Here is an 18,963-nt window from a genome sequence, read left to right as displayed (position 1 = left end):
ATAAAAAATACACACGTTATATCGTTTCATTTCTGGTTCTACGTCTTGGTGGAACCGCGACCCATGATGGACTTCTTAGTGTTTCTCTCGGGTTTCCAAAGCATTAAATAACACTTTGGTCCGAACAGCGGCACCAAAAGGCCAAAACTAGATGCTAAGATAGCAAAGACCTCGACCACGTCTGCATATTTGCCTGGAGAGCTGATATACGCCGGGATGAACGCGATCCACACCGCACAGAAGATCAACATGCTGAACGTGATGAACTTGGCCTCGTTGAAGTTATCCGGGAGATTCCTCGCCATGAACGCCAGGACGAAGCTGAGGAGTGCCAGTAAACCGATATAACCCAGTAACGCTGCAAACCCAACCGTTGATCCCACATCACACTCGTAGACGATCTTATCGCTGTGGTATTGGACGTTTTTATGAGGAGTCGGCGAGGCAGACACGAGCCAGCCTACGCAGATCGCAACCTGAACGGAAGTGAGAGCGAGAACCGTTCCTCTCTGCTGAACGGCACCGAAGAACTTCATGACGTCTGCTGCTGCACCGCCGGGCTTGGAGGCTTTGAACGCGGCCAACACCACCATGGTCTTCACCAGGATACACGAGACGCACAGCACGAAGCTGATCCCGAACGCCGCGTGCCTCAGCTGACACGTCCAGAGTCTGGGACGGCCGATGAACAGGAGGGAGCACAAGAAACAGAGTTTGAGTGACAGCAGAAGTTGGAAGCTGAGTTCCGAGTTGTTGGCGCGCACCATGGGCGTGTCCCGGTGACGGACGAAGACTCCCAGGACGACGGCACACATCAGTGTGCCCAACAGGGAGACGGTCGTCAGGGAGATGCCCAGGGCCTCGTGGTAGGAGAGGAACTCCACGCTCTTTGGGACACAGCGCTCACGCTGGGGACTGGACCAGAAGTCCTCTGGACAACTGGTGCACTCTGTGGAGTCTATAGGAAAGAGATTCGGGTTAAAGGGACAGACACCTATACCCCCCTCTGCTGGCGAAACTAAAAAACAACATTGAATTTTGGAAATCCGCTCCCTATTCCATTGATAAGGTTTGTCTGCTCCCTTATTGTCCAATACCTGAGTAGAAACGATTAATAGACAGGATACCATTGATATGGTTGACTGTACGCCATTTTCTTTTCAGATGTTTTCCATGAGCTTTCTATCGTCTTATTCTACAGTATGCAGTGTCACTGAGCAGTATGGGTGGGAGAGGGTTAAGGGATTTATTTCTCTTTTTTGTCTTTCATTTTGTTTCATAAAAAAAAAGTATTTCATATCATAATGTTTAACAATTTATAATCTGTTCAATAAAAACATATTTGACAAAAAAAAGGGACAGACAAGTACAGTATCACCCTAACGATAACCTACTTACTGTACATATAGCTACATAACCACATAGCCACAGTCTTTTTGCCCCGCTTCCCTCAGGCAGGAGGTTGCGGTCCCTAAAGACTACGAAGGCCCGACATTCAAACAGTTTCTTCCCCATGGCTATCCGGCTCCTCAACGTTGCTGGTGTCCCCCCCTGATCCCCTGACCCCCCTTTATCCTCCCTCCACCCCCACTCAGAGTGGAATGGACTGGTCACTTGAACTCTCTGCACTTTATATTTATGTATTCACTATGTTGTTTTTGCACTGTCTTGTCCTGTTTTGCACTTGTCCTAATGTTGTAAACTGCACTCTGCTGTCCACCAAAGCAAATTCCTAACATGTTTACATGTAATGGCAATAAAGTCTTCTGATTCTGATGATGTAAACCTATACCAGTCTCATTGCTGATCTCTCCCTCAGAACAGGCGATGCAGTCGTAGCAGCAGACCGGTTCTCCTTTCCTTCTGGCCACGCGGGTTCCAGGAGAACATCTCTCGCTGCACACGGACCGAGGAGGCTGCAGAGAACAGGAGCAATGATCACGTTTGGTCTAGAACAGGGGTGGGCAACTGGCGGCCCGGGGGCCACATGCGGCCACCACCTTCACATAATGTGGCCCTCAGGTTAATATCAGAATACTGATATATTGGTTTCAGCTGTTACTATTCAACAACATGCAAACATGACCCGCTTTTATTACTTCAGTCTAAAGTAGTAGTCTTAGTAGCTCATTGCTTCAACCCAAGTATAATTAAATGCATTTAAAATTACATAAAGGATTCCAAAAATAGCAAAAATTCAAGATTTCAATTTGAATATAGCAAAAATTGCTGATCTACAAGCTCAAAACGTGTCGCAGCGCGACGCGTTTTGAGCTTGTAGATCAGCTATTTTTGCTACGACAGTAATATATGGCCCTAGGGAGTGAGTGTGGAAATATAGTGGCCCTCTCCATCGTCAAAGTTGCCCACCCCTGGTCTAGAATAAATTACATGCACATCCACGTTATTTTAGAAAGCCCAAGTGAGTGAGTGACCTTTTTGGTTTCAAAGTTCCAGAAGATTCTGTCTTCATGGAGGACGAGCTCTTCACCGGCAGAGGCCGACGTCTTGAACACGCCTACGTTCCGGACCTCTGTGCCTCCGTCAGGGAGCCACGCCCAGTTCATGACATCACAGATTGGTAAAGCGTCGCTGTTCTTGTCAAATAACACTTGATCACCAAATGATGTGGTGAAGTTGATCTTTTCCAGGTAATACACTAGCTGAAAATGGCCACGAGGAAGAAAGAAATAAACTACAGTGTAGCCTCTGTACTGCCTTTCCAACCACTAAGACGGTCATTCCATTTACATCATAGTGAACTGTTTTATTAATATAACACCTGCCATGGCTGTATTGTCTGCAAACTGCCACAGCTGTGCCCAACGAACGGCCCTCTGCCCGGCTCACACAGCAGCATGTCGTGGAGGGCGTGGGCCACAGCGTACACAGCCTTGTAGACGTTATACTCTGGCCTGAGGTTGGACACGTCCAGCAGGGTGCTTTCTGCTGCTCCCAGGTCCTCCGTGCCACTGCACACCTTTCCACCATTTATCACCCACTCTGGTGGAAGGGGCGCAAATTTACACTGGAACGTGTTCTCCCAAAACTGCTTCACCTGAAGAAACACACGGAGGAATTAAACATAAATATAATAGCCTATACCTTGTGAATGATTTGAAAACAGATTATCAGAATGAAAAGTCACATCTTAAATGCTAAATATTGATCTCGCAGACATCCAAACGCATCAGCGGATCATGTGACCTTCACTCCAACCAAGACTTATGATGAACAGAATCATCATTTTTTTTGCCATAAACTAAAAAAGTATCGAACCATATGACCGCAAAATATCGTATGGAACCAAACCGTGACTTTTGCAAAGGAGCCAAACTATTTTCTCTTTACTCTTATATTATATACCTGCACAAAAAGATGTAATAATAAAGATGACCGTGTACAAGAACATGACCCCCCCCCCCCCCCCACACACACACACACACACAACTGAGAACTACATTCAAACCCCTCAAACATGAGGGCATATGAGGTATGCGGTCAGCTGTATGGCTGGCTCAGGGAAGAGGACGCCCCTGCCTTGCATAGTCCCGTGGGAGGCAAATCTCAATGATTGGGCATGGGACACAAGCTAAGGCTTGATCACCCTTTAGCTGGCCACCTTTGATGAGGGTGTATATAGTGTTGGAAGGCCGAAACACCCCCTAGTTAAGAAATACACCTCCTAATGCCACTCTTAACATCAAGGCAAATCTCATGTGAGCCCACACCATCTATTGGCACAATGGACAGTCTTAACATCACGTCCCGTGTTTTATGATTCTATAATACTCACTATGATGTTTTCATGGCTGTGTTCAAGGTCATTGTCAGGATGTACTTCCAACAGAAAGTCCCTCAGGCCAGGTATCTCTCCGCGACGGACTGCAATACCTTCCATCACAAATCAGAACGGCAACAAGTAAATCAGACTTTAAAAATAAGTTAAAGAAATACCTCATGTCACTTGCTTCTGATGATGGTCATTGAACACTGTTTAAATACGTTCATACTGTAACGGTAGGCTATACTCAAACTGAAATTGTATTCATGGTTGCGATGTTATATTTAGTTGTATATATTATTATTTTTACTGTTTTTCTTACAGTCTTACAATACAGACCTACAATGTATTTATTATGATGTAATTGTAATGTATTTTATGTGTGGACCCCAGGAAGAGCAGCTGCTACTAAAGGTAGTAGCTAATGGGGATCCAAATAAACAAACAAACAAACAATAAATAAACAAACAAACTACATACCCAGGGTGCTCAGGTATGGCATGAAGTGAGGCGTCTGGAGGTTGGACTGTTCTATGAAGCTCACGTCAGCGATCCACTGCAGACCCGTCAACTTCTGCTTTACCACCTGTGTGTTGAACAATAATACTACTACTAATAATTGCTTTGCAATTAAACCATTCTGACCTGAGATCAGATTCATATACGAGGTTTCCACTGGACACACACTGGTCTGATTAACCCCATTCTGACCTGAGATCAGATTCTAAAAAATGTCAGTCGTTCTTCGATTTTTCAAAAATAGCACACCTACAAGCTCGTAGCGTGCCACTCGGTGGCGCGCTATGAGCTTGTAGGTCTGCTATTTTTCAATAGCTCTAAAGCATAACATGATGCTAACACCAAAATGCGTTCCCGTTCAGAATGGGTTAAACAAAATGCTCTCAATTAAATATCAACCTATTATGAGGCTCCGATATTAAACTCATTTCAGATTCCTTATGATGAGTTCCTACATTTCAGTGGTGGAAAAAGTACTCAAATGTTTTACCTAAGTAAAAGTATCAATACATAGAAAAACTCTGTTAGAAGTCCGGAATAAAAAATGTACTTGAGTACATAAGTATTGCCATCGTACTCATTTTGCAGAATCCCATTTTTCCCAAGTTTTAAAATGTCTAAAAATCGTCTAACAATAGCAGATCTACAAGTTCACAATGCGTCGCATTGCAACCAATTGTGAGGTTGTAGAATGGCTATTTTCAAATGGCAGAAATATAGTATAAAAATAGCTGAAGTGGTTACTGTAAGTTTTGCAATAGGCTACTAATAAAAAGTAACTACATTTTCAAATCAATGTAGTGGTAGTAGTAAAAGTACAATATTTGAGATCTGAGATGTAGTGGAGTAGAAGTAAAGTACTGTAATGTCTGTGGACATTTTCAAAGGACTGTTGAAAACTCATCTTTTTAAACAGGCCTTTCCATAGCCGGCCTGGTTAAATGTTGATTGCTTTATTTTTGACTCTTAATTGAAATGTTGTTAAAGCACTTTGTGACTGTAATTGTCTGTGAAAGGTGCTCTAAAAATAAACTTTACTTATACTTACTTACTTACTAGAAGTTAGAAATACTCAAGCAAAGTACAAATACCTCAAAATTGTACTTAAGTAAATGTACCCATAGTTACTCTACGCCACTGCTAAACGAGCATAGATCAGAACCCCCCACCTCGTCCATGAGTTTAACCGTACGGATGCCATATTCAATGACAACGACCACGCGGGCCGTGGACGCCTTCATCACGGAGACGATCCTCCGCAGGTCCGCCGGGTCGCTGGCCCACGGCAGAACCTCCACGTACGCCAGGCAGCCCCAACCGGACCGGGCCAGCTCCGACTGGAGGATCTGGGCGGCGTCGTGGCCGTACGCGTCGTCACTGTACAGCAGTCCTGCCCAGGTCCAACCGAACCGCCTCATGATCTGGAGCATGGCTCGCACCTGCATGGTGGCATAAAGGAATGGAGGTGTATAATATTATGTGTAGCCCAGTGGCATGATATGCCTGTAGTTCTATGTCATTCCACCAGGTGGCACTGTCACTTTAGGACTCGGAGTGCCATGTTCTGGGGTCAACAAAACGTCTTGAATAATAAGAAGCAACCTGTCTGTGTTTGTGGGGTTTCTTTGAGAAGATCTTGATGATTGTAAACAAGAGGTGAAAGCTGAACTGGTAATTATATCAACTTGGTTGAGTTTCTGTGTCTTTGTACTGTCTTGGAAAGGGGTGAAGCTTGGGAGACCACTCTGACCAGTGTTTGCTCAGTGTGTGTGAGTTGGCCGTTCCTCATACACTGTTTGTTTATTGTTTATAAGGATCCCCATTAGCTTTTGCCTTGACAAAAGCTAGTCTTCCTGGGGGGTCCGACACAGACAAACATTTAACATTTAACAAAGGCAATACTTACAATTGTTTACAAACACTAACTCAAAATAAAACATAGTAAAATAAAAAATAAAATAAAAAAACATAGGAGAAATAAAAAACAAAGACAAACATAGCAAAAAAATCACTTTCAACACATTATACATTTGAATTATTATTTTCCCAGGGTTACTGCAGTATGATTTACATATTAAGGTGTTCTTTTAACTTTATTTTAAAGATGAAATTTGTATTTGTATTGGTTATACACTTTGGTAGTGCATTCCAACCTATTACTGCTCTGTAGAAGATTTAAGAATATTTGTTCTTGGTTTAAGTGCCACCAAAACACTCAAACTGGCTTGTCTAGTCATATGGTTATGTTCGTCTCCTGTTTGTGACTACCGTATTTTGTTTAGATTTATTTTATGTTACAGGCTTGCATGCTATATTTGCCAAACTGTGGCATTCTTTACACAAATAAGATACACCAACACCAACTTCTTGGGAAGTAAAGTACCCCAATATATGTCTGTGTCCTGTGCCCTATTTGCCAGGTTACATAAGTGCTTAAACTACATTATTCAAATGCTAGGCCTTTTTTCAACCGAACGTTCCCTGTGGTATCAATGTCTGTCTTGTCTTGTCTGTCTGTCTTGTCTGTCTGTCTGTCTGTCTACTAATTAACTTTTGATGCAGTCAACAGATCGAGTGGACCTCCAGCAGACAGTAGTACACACAATCAAAACAAGAGGTGCAATATGCATTACACTCACTAGAGGGGGGTATTGGTCAAGTGTGTGGAACACTAGTACTCAGAGGTTCACCTGGATGGTGTTACTTATGACGGTTCTGAAGAAGGAAGGGTGTTGGTTCCGGTCACTCAGACAGGAGCACATGGCATAGTAGCTTATCTGAAACAGACAGGAGCACATGGCATAGTAGCTTATCTGAAACAGACAGGAGCACATGGCATAGTAGCTTATCTGAAACAGACAGGAGCACATAGACTATGTATGCAATGCATTAGCTAATACATAGCTTACTCCCCAACCCCAGTAATGTACTGTACAAAGAACATTATATGTGACCACGAGACCAGCCTGACTCAAGGCCTTGGGATTTGTACTCTCAGGTCTCACACAGTCACTGACATCCTGTGAGTGTTGATTCACCTGTGAGGTGAATCACATTTCGAACACAGATGCATTGTGCTCTGACCTTATGAAAATATGCCTCATTTGATCATCTATTTGCTCAGACACTGTGTAGTTGTCTGTTGGTTTGTATCATTTACATGTTGTTCTGTAAAAGTGGTGGTATTATTAGGGGCTTGTTTGTTTGTGTGTGCCGCGACGGAGCGGGGCGGTAGAGTTTCTGCTATCTGCGCGCTGGTTGTGGTGGGTGGGCCCGTCTGGGCCTAAGTTCACGCGAAACTGACCGGGGCCGAATTTTTGTCCCAGTCCAGCCCTGTGTAGGAGGTGCTAGAGTTCACTCAAAAAGGGGGTTAACTTCAAAGTTCAAACTCACCTGGGGCACTCTGTACAAACCTAACACACTGGATATGGCGATGTTATGAGCTGAGGACTCACCTGAGGCACTCTGTACAAACCTAACACACTGGATATGGCGATGTTATGAGCTGAGGACTCACCTGGGGCACTCTGTACAAACCTAACACACTGGATATGGCGATGTTATGAGCTGAGGAGCCGTCGCCCACAATTCCGAGCACCGGAGGAGAGCCGACGCAGCTCTCATCCACATGAACCTGCTCCTCTCGCCCGCTGACCAATGACAACGCTGCACGGAATCCGACTCCCAGCACGGCACAGGTGTCGTAGAAACTGTACCCCAGAGTGACACGGGGGAGCAGGCTGGGCGAAAGGTTGATCTCTGCCACGGCAAAGGCCATGGTTTGGGCCATCCTGAACGCGTCAATGTTGAAACTAACAAACACAAAATGCCACTGTTTGTATAAAGTGTCAAATCACAACAAGGTTGTCTCAAGACACTTAACCCATTTTGACCTGAGATCAGATTCTAAAAATGTCTTGTAAATCCTGACAGTTTTCTGAAAAAGCTATGTTTCTATGTCAGTCCTTCTTCGATTTTTGAAAAAATAGCAGATCTACAAGCTCGTAGCGCGCCACTCGGTGGCACGCTATGAGCTTGTAGATCTGCTATTTTTGAAAGATATTTTTCAATAGCTAAAGCATAACATAATGCTAACACCAAAAGGGGTCTGCCTCGACCGTGTCGGGGGAAAGTAAGAGAAAGAGAAGGAGAGACAGGGAGAGAGAAACAGCCATACAAGCAGTAGCAATAGCAATAATAATGTATACAATAAATAAAACAATAGATAGGGGAGGAAATAATAATTTCCTGTAAGATTTCTTCCCGACAGCAGAGATAATATGGTAGCAGTCCATGGTTGTGGTCTCTGTGAAGAGGCCTGGTCCGCAGTCACACTCTTGATAGAAAACATGCTTGTTTGTAGAACACACACAACGCAACATCAACAACTCCTATGGGGTACCTCTAGTTAACAGCGGTGCCCAAAAGGTAGAGCGTGATCTACCAGCAGCTCACAAGGGCTGTGCAGGTAGATCACATGACATGAAAGAAAGTATAAAAAACATATTTTTGGCACCTGCCACTTGAATTAAGGTGACTTGCAATATTTCGTTTTCAAGAGTGTTGCTGTGCACAAACCTCACATTACACAGATTAAATACAAAAAACTACCTACCTATTCTATTCCATTTCTCCATTCCAACTCCAAGTGCATTTGTCTTATTATGTAACAATGCTATTCCATATTTAAACTATTTTCAGAAATGGTATAATATTTTCTTTTCGGTATAGGTACAGTAGATATTGTCGAGCCAGTCATTTTGAAAGTAGCTCTCAAGTCAAAAAAGTGTGGGCACCGCTGCTGCTCTAGTACATAAAAACAAGCGCCCTTGCTTGCTGTTGTATTGTGTGGTGCTCAGACTGCTCACCCATAGCAAGTGGGCTCCTGCTGCTCGGAGGTGAAAAACAGACCAGGGAACACAGAGGAGAGGTGGATCTCAAACAGGCCACCGAGAACCAAGTCCCCGGGCCTGTACATTCTGTTGAGTTTAAACGCTGCCTGTAACTCACAGAAAGAGGACGATGAAGAGGAGAAAGGAGAGAAGGAAGAGAACAATATCAAGGATGAAAACAGGTGCATGTCTAGAGAAGCCCTCATGACTAACATGTCCTCCTCTGTCTAACACCCTTCTCTCTAAATCCATTGTCCAGTTGTTAGGTTTTATACACAGTGCAGTCATCCCCTGTGCCACCCTATGGCGCCACCTCACAGGCATTACGTAATCTGTCATCTGAGACAGAAGTTGAGGCAGGGCTTAACATATACATTAGCAACACTTTAATAATTACCAGTATATTTTTTTATATTAAATTAAATTTGGCATTTATTGTGTAAAAACACTTTATTGTTAAAACACATTGTTTAGAAGACGTTTGATTATTTAAAAAAAATATATTTAATGTTTAAAATCAAGCATGTATTAAAAAGATAACTTATTTGTTTTGAAAAGATATGTTTATTGTTTGGCATTGTTGTTAAAACCTTGTTTCCTTGTTTTCGGAGGTTTTCAACCTAATTGAAGAACCAACCAGTCAGCAAAAGCAACTGTGCGAAAATAAAAGTTGACTTTGAGTTGGATCTTGGAGTTGTTTCCTTACCTGTCATTTGGAGTGGAATTGGGGTTTGACTTAACAACCGGTATGCAGTGCCGGTTCTAGGCCTTTTGAGGCCCTAGGCAACATATTATACAGAGCCCAAAATGTTTATAAACAAATCACAAATGTTTATAAACAAATCACAAATGTTTATAAACAAATCACAAATGTTTATAAACAGATACCAAAATGTTTATAAACAAATCCCTTGGTCCTACCCCCCCGACCATGAGACTTACTACAGGTAAACTGGTAGTGGTCCTACCCCCCCCCCATGAGACTTACAAATCCCAAATGTTTATAAACAAATCCCAAATGTTTATAAACAAATCCCGAATGTTTATAAACAAATCCCAAAATGTTTATAAATAAATCACAAATGTTTATAAACAAATCACAAATGTTTATAAACAAATACCAAAATGTTTATAAACAAATCCCAAATCCCTTGGTCCTACCCCCCCGACCGGCGGTATGTGTCAATTACAAAATCTCACCAGGGAAAAGAAAGAAATTACTGTCTGTCTGTCTGTCTGTCTGTCTGTCTGTCTGTCTGTCTGTCTGTCTGTCTGTCTGCCTATTTATTTATTAGGCTATACTTCCTATACTTTACAACAGAGTATAGGCTATGTTTATAAATCTCTTATCATTCAGGGTTCTTTAATCAATGAACCGTTTATAATTAATTCGCGATATTAATTTAATGTAATATAAAACGTTTTTGAGGGCATGCAGGCTGCCTACTTCCACTCGCCTCTGTGTGTGTGTGTGTGTGTGTGTGTGTGTGTGTGTGTGTGCGCGCGCGCGCGCATGCGTGCGGTGTAAAATACACGCACACACACAGACACACACACACACACCGCTGCAGCGGATGAGATTCACGCTGACGGACCAACCAATGACCGACGGACTTTCCAATCACGTGGATCAACAGACCCGGAAACAGGTTTAGGTTTAAAATGGAGCCATGCGGTGCGGCGGCAGAAATGTTTGGGGCGTGCTGCTCAAAGGTAAGGTATAATTTTCTGTTATTGTTTAAGTTGTTAGAAGGACTGTTGGTTGTTTATTGTGACACTAAATGGACAACACTATATGAGCAATGTGTTGGTCCTTTTTGAGAAGCAAACACACAAGCTAAACTAAACAGGTGGGAAGTTAATCACAACAATGTTGTGATTAACTTCCCACCTGTTTAGTTTAGCTTTGCTGTGTTTCTTTACTGAAGTAGGCTACTGTGGAAAATATATTGTACTTTCATACTACACTGTCACTATTATTTGGAAACTTTAAAAATTACTAGTTACTTTGTAGATTTAGATTATTATTAAAATAAACAGCCTGGCTACATTGCAATTATTATTTACCACTAGACTACAACCACATTTTGGCCATTTGAAAGTAGCTGATCTACAAGCTCACAATGCATTGCGATGCAACACATTGTAAGCTTGCAGATCTGCTATTTTCAGATTTTTGTTTTTTAAACATTTGAAATGGGACATTCTGCATAATGAGTACATTTGGTTATTTTTAAGTACATTTTGATGCCAGTACTTTTTTTTAAAACTTTTACTCATAATGGTAACAAGTTGTAACTGTGGCAGTTACATTCATAAGATTAATCTAAAATAAATGCTGGGTGGAAAACTCCAATGTACAAACTTACTTCTCAGAATTTGAATTAGAAAGTTCAATGTGTTTTGATTTAAGTCACACATTACAACTAAATGAATCCACAGCACTATATAGTCATTTGTATTGTTGGCCCATTTCTACCATACAGAGTAACTTGATTTCAACTTTAAAGGGCCACTTCACCCCTTTTGCAACCAGATCTTATTTGAATGATGTTTGGTAGACACACACTTTCCTGGGGTTTTGTGTTTTGTTTTTAGATATTTTAGTATTTCAAAGTGTCCATGGACACTGGGCTCGATTCCTTCCTGGACTACATTTCCCATAATGCTTTGATGCACTGCTCCTCCTTGTGGATAGGGGGCAGGGCTGTCTTACTGAGACAACATGTAGTCCAGGAAGGAAGTGAGCCCAGTGTCCATGACATCATGGACACTTTGAAATACTGAAATATATCTAAACACAACATATTACCCCCATTAAAACCCCCCAGGAAAGTGTTTCTTGTCTCCCAAACATTAAAATAAGATCTGGTTGCAAAAGGGCTGAACAAAAAAGTCCACTAAAGAAAGAAAAAAGTAGTCTAATGTTGAGTTGCCCCCCCTTCCTACACACACACACCCCCACCCACAGAACTAAACCTGTGAGGTTTTTTCTACAATTTATCAAATCTGGATAAAGTTTAATGTTGGCGTATGTTTGTCTTACAGGTTGATCATGTGACCTTGGTGTCATGCGGTGACCTTGGATGCAGTCTTCAGGAGATGGCTGGTATAATAGAGTGTCTACTCGGCTGAGCTGAAACTTATAACGGTGTCAACGAACGTTCCCTGAGATTACGAGGCGTACGGTGCTCGGGACGTATTGTGCCATACAACCTACGCGGCTCTATTAATACCAGCTTATCTTCAACCGAGCGACGGAAGGCCCAACACGGTATGTACCTCAATTACATGTGGCTGTAGTAGAAAGTGACTGTTATGACTTCCAAAATGTCATCCTGTAGGCCGACAACTAATTATTTTCTTCTCTTCTGCCCTGCCATTTCAGAACGTGAAGCTGACCGGAGTTACGAACTCTATGCTGTTGCCACTGCTGGGTGAACTCTATGCTGTTGCCACTGCTGGGTGAACTCTATGCTGTTGCCACTGCTGGGTGCTGTGAAGTGAAGGTTAGTTAACCTTTTGATTCCTACTGCTTGTTTAAGTGGGCTACATGCTACCAGACCGTAGGTTGTCTTTCACGTCGTGTATCGTTTCACTTCATTTGTGCAATGTTTTGATCTTGACCTTTGTCAGGTCAGGATGTACTGACCTGATGAAGATCTCTCAAGATCGAAATGTCGTTTAGCTCAATAAAGTAATTCTTTACCAAAATGGTGTGCGGGCCCTACCTCCCATTTTATGGTTCAACATAATTTACGGGTAAATTCCGTCCACATCACATATGTATGTTTTATTCTAGTGTCTCTTCTCTATTCTTTGGTTTTAATAAAGTTATTTATTTTTAGTTGTCAGAGTTTTTAATCTCATTTTGCTTTATTTTTTACAAGTAATTTATTTCCTCTTGCCTATCGCCCTAGTTTTTCACTAGTGGTTTTTGTGCATACAAATGTGATGTGGAGGTATGTGATTTATGTCGCGTCATTATGGTAGCATGTAGCCCCTTAACCCTGTGTCCAAACTAACAGGAAGAAAATTATGGCAGATTTTCTTCCTTGGTTTGTGTTTTGTTTAGTGCCGATATTGAAGGTAAGTGGTCGTAGTTTATTATCTTTGGCTGTCGGGCAGAAACCTTGTATCTCCAGAGTTCAACTTTATTTTGTAAATGAATGTCCTTACTTGGTCATGCTACACCTACAGTGTCACACACTAAAGTAGCAACAAAAAAGAAATAGCCGATCTACAAGCTCACTAGGCAAAGATCATCCATTATTGAATATTTTATTTAATATAACGTGTATTTTATATATATATATATCAAGCCAGTAAAATATCAATATCAAGAGCTTGTGACTAATATTGGTATTACATAAATAATATCATCATTCGATCACAGTTCTTTTTTTTTGGACGTTCAAGGTTTCTACCCGGCTATCTTTTCTCCTATTTTCTCTTCTCTATTCTTTGCTTTAATAAAGTTGTTTGTTTTTTTGTGGTCAGAGTTTTTAATCGCATTTCGCTTTAATTAATTTCTTATTTCTTTTTTATCTATGACACTAGTTCTTCACTAGTGTGTGTGTGTGTGTGATTCGGGTCGTGTCTTGCGTACAGTTTCTCATTTGGAGCTGTATCGTTTCACGTAATTTGCCAGTAAAGCGTCATCACGTCAGTTCACATCAGATATGAACACAGGCCTGGTATGTGATGTGCATTTATGTGATTCTTTTTTTTAAAGTGATTTATTTCACAGCAATTGCGGCTAGCTCGTCGGTCGGCATCGTTCACGCCATACATTTTGTTTATTGCTGTTGTGTTCTAATGTCCATGGTGTTTGTTGTGTGCAATGTGTTGCTGTATTGCTCACAAATGCAAAGAATGCTGCTGCCATTGCATGATTTGCACCTCATATAATTTATGTCAATTGTCCACAAATGGCATAAATTGTCTTTCTCTATTTTTAATGTTTTTTATACATTTGTGTCAATAAAGTAACGAACTATGCAATTCTTAAAAAAAACTTGCGCCATAAACCTAAGGCCAACTGCTTGGGCAGAGACTAAGAATCTATTTTATTTTGTTCATGTTCATAAAGCGCTCCAAGTGCTTAAAGTGAAAAGTGCAGCAGCAAACCTCTAGGTCATAAGACTATTGTTGGTGCTATATTATCAGATGTAATTTGTGAGTAAAGCTTCATCTAAGCCCACATCACATATGAACACAGGCCCGGTATGTGATGTGTGTTTATGTCTCGTATCATTTCACATTGGTGAGTAAGGCTTCATCACGTCATCCTACATCACATAATGAACATAGGGTTACGGTTAGGGTAGGGCTAGGTATGTGATGTTGGTTGATGTGATGCATGTCTTTTATAATGTGCGAGTGAAGCTTAATCGCGTCAGTTCAGATCACATTATGTGGTTTGTATTGATGTGATTTATTTATGCTGCCATTTGCAGCTAAAACGTCTTCATTCATGCCGGTCAGTAGGCGAGGCATTGACGATGGGCCTGTGACTCAAAGGTTTGCTGCTGCACTTTTCACTTGGCACTTTACAGCACTTTATGAGCACAGAAAAATACAAGTATTTTCTTAGTTTATGTCTGAGGAGTTTTCCTTATGGTATTTGTGGAGTGAGTCTTCTTCCAGTTTTCAATTGTATAAAGACATAATCATGGCTATCATTTGTTTTAATCATCAAATTATCTTGCTGTAAGAGGTCGGCAAGAATAAGTTAAAACTATTTAGCAAATTTGAAACTAATGACTGATTTTGGACCTGTAAATTATAAAACAAAAACTATGGCACTGGTGTGGTACTCCTGGTTTACCAGAATGGGGTTCAACTCCCTGCGGTGCCCTCAATTTGTTGTCTTTACATGGTTCATTTTCTGCTCATTGTGTTGCCTTTTCATAGACTATAATCCCCAGGTTCTTTGCTGTGTTTGTACACAGTTGGGTTAAAAGTCTACTTGGGAATTACTACTTGGACTGTAAAAAGTAGTAATTATAAATTACAAAAAGTCTACTTGGGGACCCAGGCCTAATGCTTTATTGGGTCGTCCATTCACAGTTGACAGTCTTTGTCTTGAGTTGTGCTTGAAATGTATTGTAATTCTGCAAACTGTTTATAAATATTTCAATCAATTTGTAATACTTAGTAGTGAAATGGAGAACTGCATGATGTGCCTGACATACACCTCTACCAGCCCTGCCAATTTGCTGAACGCTTGGCTCGGCATCCTCTGGTGCACCATACTGTACCAGACTGTACTGTACATCACAACATGAGAAATGTCGGAAGTTGAGACCCATTCCAAGTGCAGTGGTAGTGATGACTACACGGCAGTTATTCCCATCCCCACTCTGGGTTTGTTTTCTATAGTCCTGCTGTGGTAGTAGCCTTGCCGAGCCATGAGGCCCATAGGGGCAGGAGCCTATCTCCTGTTTCTGTAGCCATGAGGCCCATAGGGCAGGCGCCTGCCCTATGGGCCTCATGGCTCATGTTTCTGTAGCGTGAGGCAGCTTGATGTACAAGTACACCCCCTGGACATGAAGCTAGTATGTCACAGGGACTCACCCCCCCGATCCAACCCTTGATGCTGAGTGTCAAGCAGGGAGTCTTTGGTATGACCCGGCCGGGGATCGAACCCCGACCTCCCAGTCTCAGGGCGGACACTCTAACCACAAGGCCACTGAGCTGACCCAAGCACTTTACCTACTGTAAATGGCCTCTTCCTACTACCTTTAGTGTGCAACAGTAAATGAGGACAGGAGATATTGATTGGCCTTCATTCTAAAACCTCCACCACCCAATCAAAGCGCTTCAGGCTGCTTGCTGAAACTTGACTCAGTCCAAGTCTCGACTGGGACTGACAGTCACTTGAGTTGCTTTATCCATGTTCAATCATTCCATCACACGGTCCTGGGACTCAATATCTGCTCATGCTGTTAACGTCTGCATGGTTACCTGAGAAAAACACATTTCATTTGATGAAATGCAGCACACTACCAATACATATTGGAAACGTTTATTTTACTAAAGTTAGGTCAGGACAGATATACCAACACTTAATTGGTAATAGGAAATGGTTTACTTTATTGCTGTATTAGTGAGATAATGGCTGCCTACTTGTGACAGAATAAGGAGGATTGTGTGCTTAAAGAAAAATAATAATACTTTTGAAAATAATTAGTTTGATGCTAGGACATAGGACAAATAAGCACAGATGTTTCAGCTCAGACCTTGCTCATCCTAATCCCCTGTGCCAAGGCAATGAAATGATGATCTTACATCATCTAATCATTGCATGCCAACATGAACTGCATGAGCACAAAGGTGAATTATTTTACTGAACTTCTAAGGACATTGTATAGGCAACATTATTGCTTGACATAGAATATTCTATACAATACATGTAATGATTTGTTTACTCGCACCTCTTTGTCAGGGATCAGAGCTCTACAAGCCTTCCAAAGCATTATCTAAATGCTGGGTTAAAGCTGGGACATTAAAAACATTACATGTTTTGATGAGTGGAAAAATATCCACATTGTTATTGCTTGCCCACATAGCAACAGCAACCTTAATGCATTATATATTTTTTTACCCTCACTTTATTTAAAGGAGTACATTTACATTTGGGGAAATGATAAATGCACTCAATGCAATAAAGGAGGATTTAATCCATCTAAAAATGCAATAGTTATTGCGACTGCAGTGATTGCGTACTTTAACCCAGGCAGAACCTGGTGGTGTCACACTGTGACACCACCCACGCGCAATTTACGAGCTGCGTTCCCTTCCCGCGTTCACGTCTTACATGTAATCATGCTATGATGCAAAATCTGTGTCCATGTACATGCATATTAAATTATTATTTATTTCGTTGCCATTTATCCCATTCTGACCGGGCACCCATTTTGGTGTCAGCATCATGTTATGCTTTAGCTATTGAAAAATAGCAGATCTACAAGCTCATATCGCGCCACCGAGTGGCGCGATACGAGCTTGTAGGTCTGCTATTTTTGAAAAATTCGAAGAACGACTGACATTTTTAGAATCTGATCTCAGGTCAGAATGGGTTAATCAGACCAGTGTGTGTCCCGTGGAAACCTCGTATGAATCTGATCTCAGGTCAGAATGGGTTATAGGACCCTTTCCAGACTCTTGCAGAGCGACAATGCCCTGCATGGCAAGTGGGATCATAATCTGCTCTTTCTCCAGCCTCGGTACAAACCCTGTGTAGTGAGGTTGGGTTGCTTTGTTACACGTTCAAATTACCGTTGAAGTGCCCTTGAGCAAGGCATTGAACCCCTACCATGAAATGTTTTCTGAGCGGGGCCTGGCTGTAAACAAGTTCTTGAGCTTAGTCCACTTCCCTGGGTAAACATAGTACCTTTAGTCCACTTCCCTGGGTAAATATGGTAACTTTAGTCCACTTCCCTGGGTAAATATGGTAACTTTAGTCCACTTCCCTGGGTAAATATGGTAACTTTAGTCCACTTCCCTGGGTAAATATGGTAACTTTAGTCCACTTCCCTGGGTAAATATGGTACCTTTAGTCCACTTCCCTGGGTAAATATGGTAACTTTAGTCCACTTCCCTGGGTAAATATGGTAACTTTAGTCCACTTCCCTGGGTAAATATGGTAACTTTAGTCCACTTCCCTGGGTAAATATGGTAACTTTAGTCTACTTCCCTGGGTAAACATAGTACCTTTAGTCCACTTCCCTGGGTAAACATAGTACCTTTAGTCCACTTCCCTGGGTAAATATGGTACCTTTAGTCCACTTCCCTGGGTAAATATGGTACCTTTAGTCCACTTCCCTGGGTAAATATGGTACCTTTAGTCCACTTCCCTGGGTAAATATGGTACCTTTAGTCCACTTCCCTGGGTAAATATGGTAACTTTAGTCCACTTCCCTGGGTAAATATGGTACCTTTAGTCCACTTCCCTGGGTAAATATGGTAACTTTAGTCCACTTCCCTGGGTAAATATGGTAACTTTAGTCCACTTCCCTGGGTAAATATGGTAACTTTAGTCCACTTCCCTGGGTAAACATAGTACCTTTAGTCCACTTCCCTGGGTAAATATGGTAACTTTGCTTTGCTTTGCCTCTCGGACCAAACGCATGCACCACTGGCTGCAACGCATCATGCTTTGCGGCTGGATCAGGATGTGATTGGCTATGGGTATACTTTTTTCTTTAGCCTACGTATGTCTACCCATAATCATGCCACACATGTTAATTAATTAGAGCATGTTTTGAAAAGATCTCCACAGTCTAATTCCCCTCAGACTTATTAAATTAATTATCTTCCCCAACATTGCACCTGTTGAGCCAGTATTTCATCAGCCCCTGAGCCACATGTAATCAGGGGTAAACAGGCCCACCTGCGTATGGTCTGTTGTTGGCATATGATCTGAATAAGCAAAGTCCAGAACTAAGCTACTCATAGGCTACTGTACTTTAAAAGGGTGAGTAACGCCCATGAGTGCAACACCAGAGGGAGTGTCGTGTATTTTCACACAACTCTAACTGACTAAACTAGAGAGAAGACTGAAAGAGCTCTCTAAAACAAACTGCAGATTGTAGGCTACTGTAGTGAAAAACCTTGTCAAAGCGTCAGACGGTCGGATGAAGAAGTATGCAGGCCAGGTACCAGTTTATTCCATGCTGTCACCAGGAGATGGCAGCAGAGAGCAAATAATGGTCAGACACAGGCATTTTGTGTCAGTATGAGGCAGGAATGCTTTAAATGTGA

The 18,963-nt window shown here is 41.9% G+C and overlaps 1 protein-coding gene across 1 annotated transcript; it reads right to left on the bottom strand.

The window, feature by feature from the left end:
• Positions 1-38: 38 nt before the first annotated feature.
• Positions 39-9,281, bottom strand: LOC308314756 (extracellular calcium-sensing receptor-like; the record flags this gene model as incomplete). Its single annotated transcript, XM_080762428.1, has 8 exons — positions 39-958; positions 1,793-1,916; positions 2,436-2,663; positions 2,783-3,058; positions 5,473-5,742; positions 6,994-7,080; positions 7,821-8,094; positions 9,172-9,281. The coding sequence occupies 8 exons, from the start codon at positions 9,279-9,281 to the stop codon at positions 39-41; spliced, it is 2,289 nt and encodes a 762-aa protein (XP_080618554.1).
• Positions 9,282-18,963: the final 9,682 nt, after the last annotated feature.

Source organism: Protomyctophum bolini (genome assembly GCF_963924005.1).
Source record: "Protomyctophum bolini genome assembly, chromosome: 1".
NCBI classification, from domain to species: Eukaryota; Metazoa; Chordata; class Actinopteri; order Myctophiformes; family Myctophidae; genus Protomyctophum; species Protomyctophum bolini.
This window is presented reverse-complemented; position numbering and strand designations above follow the sequence as displayed.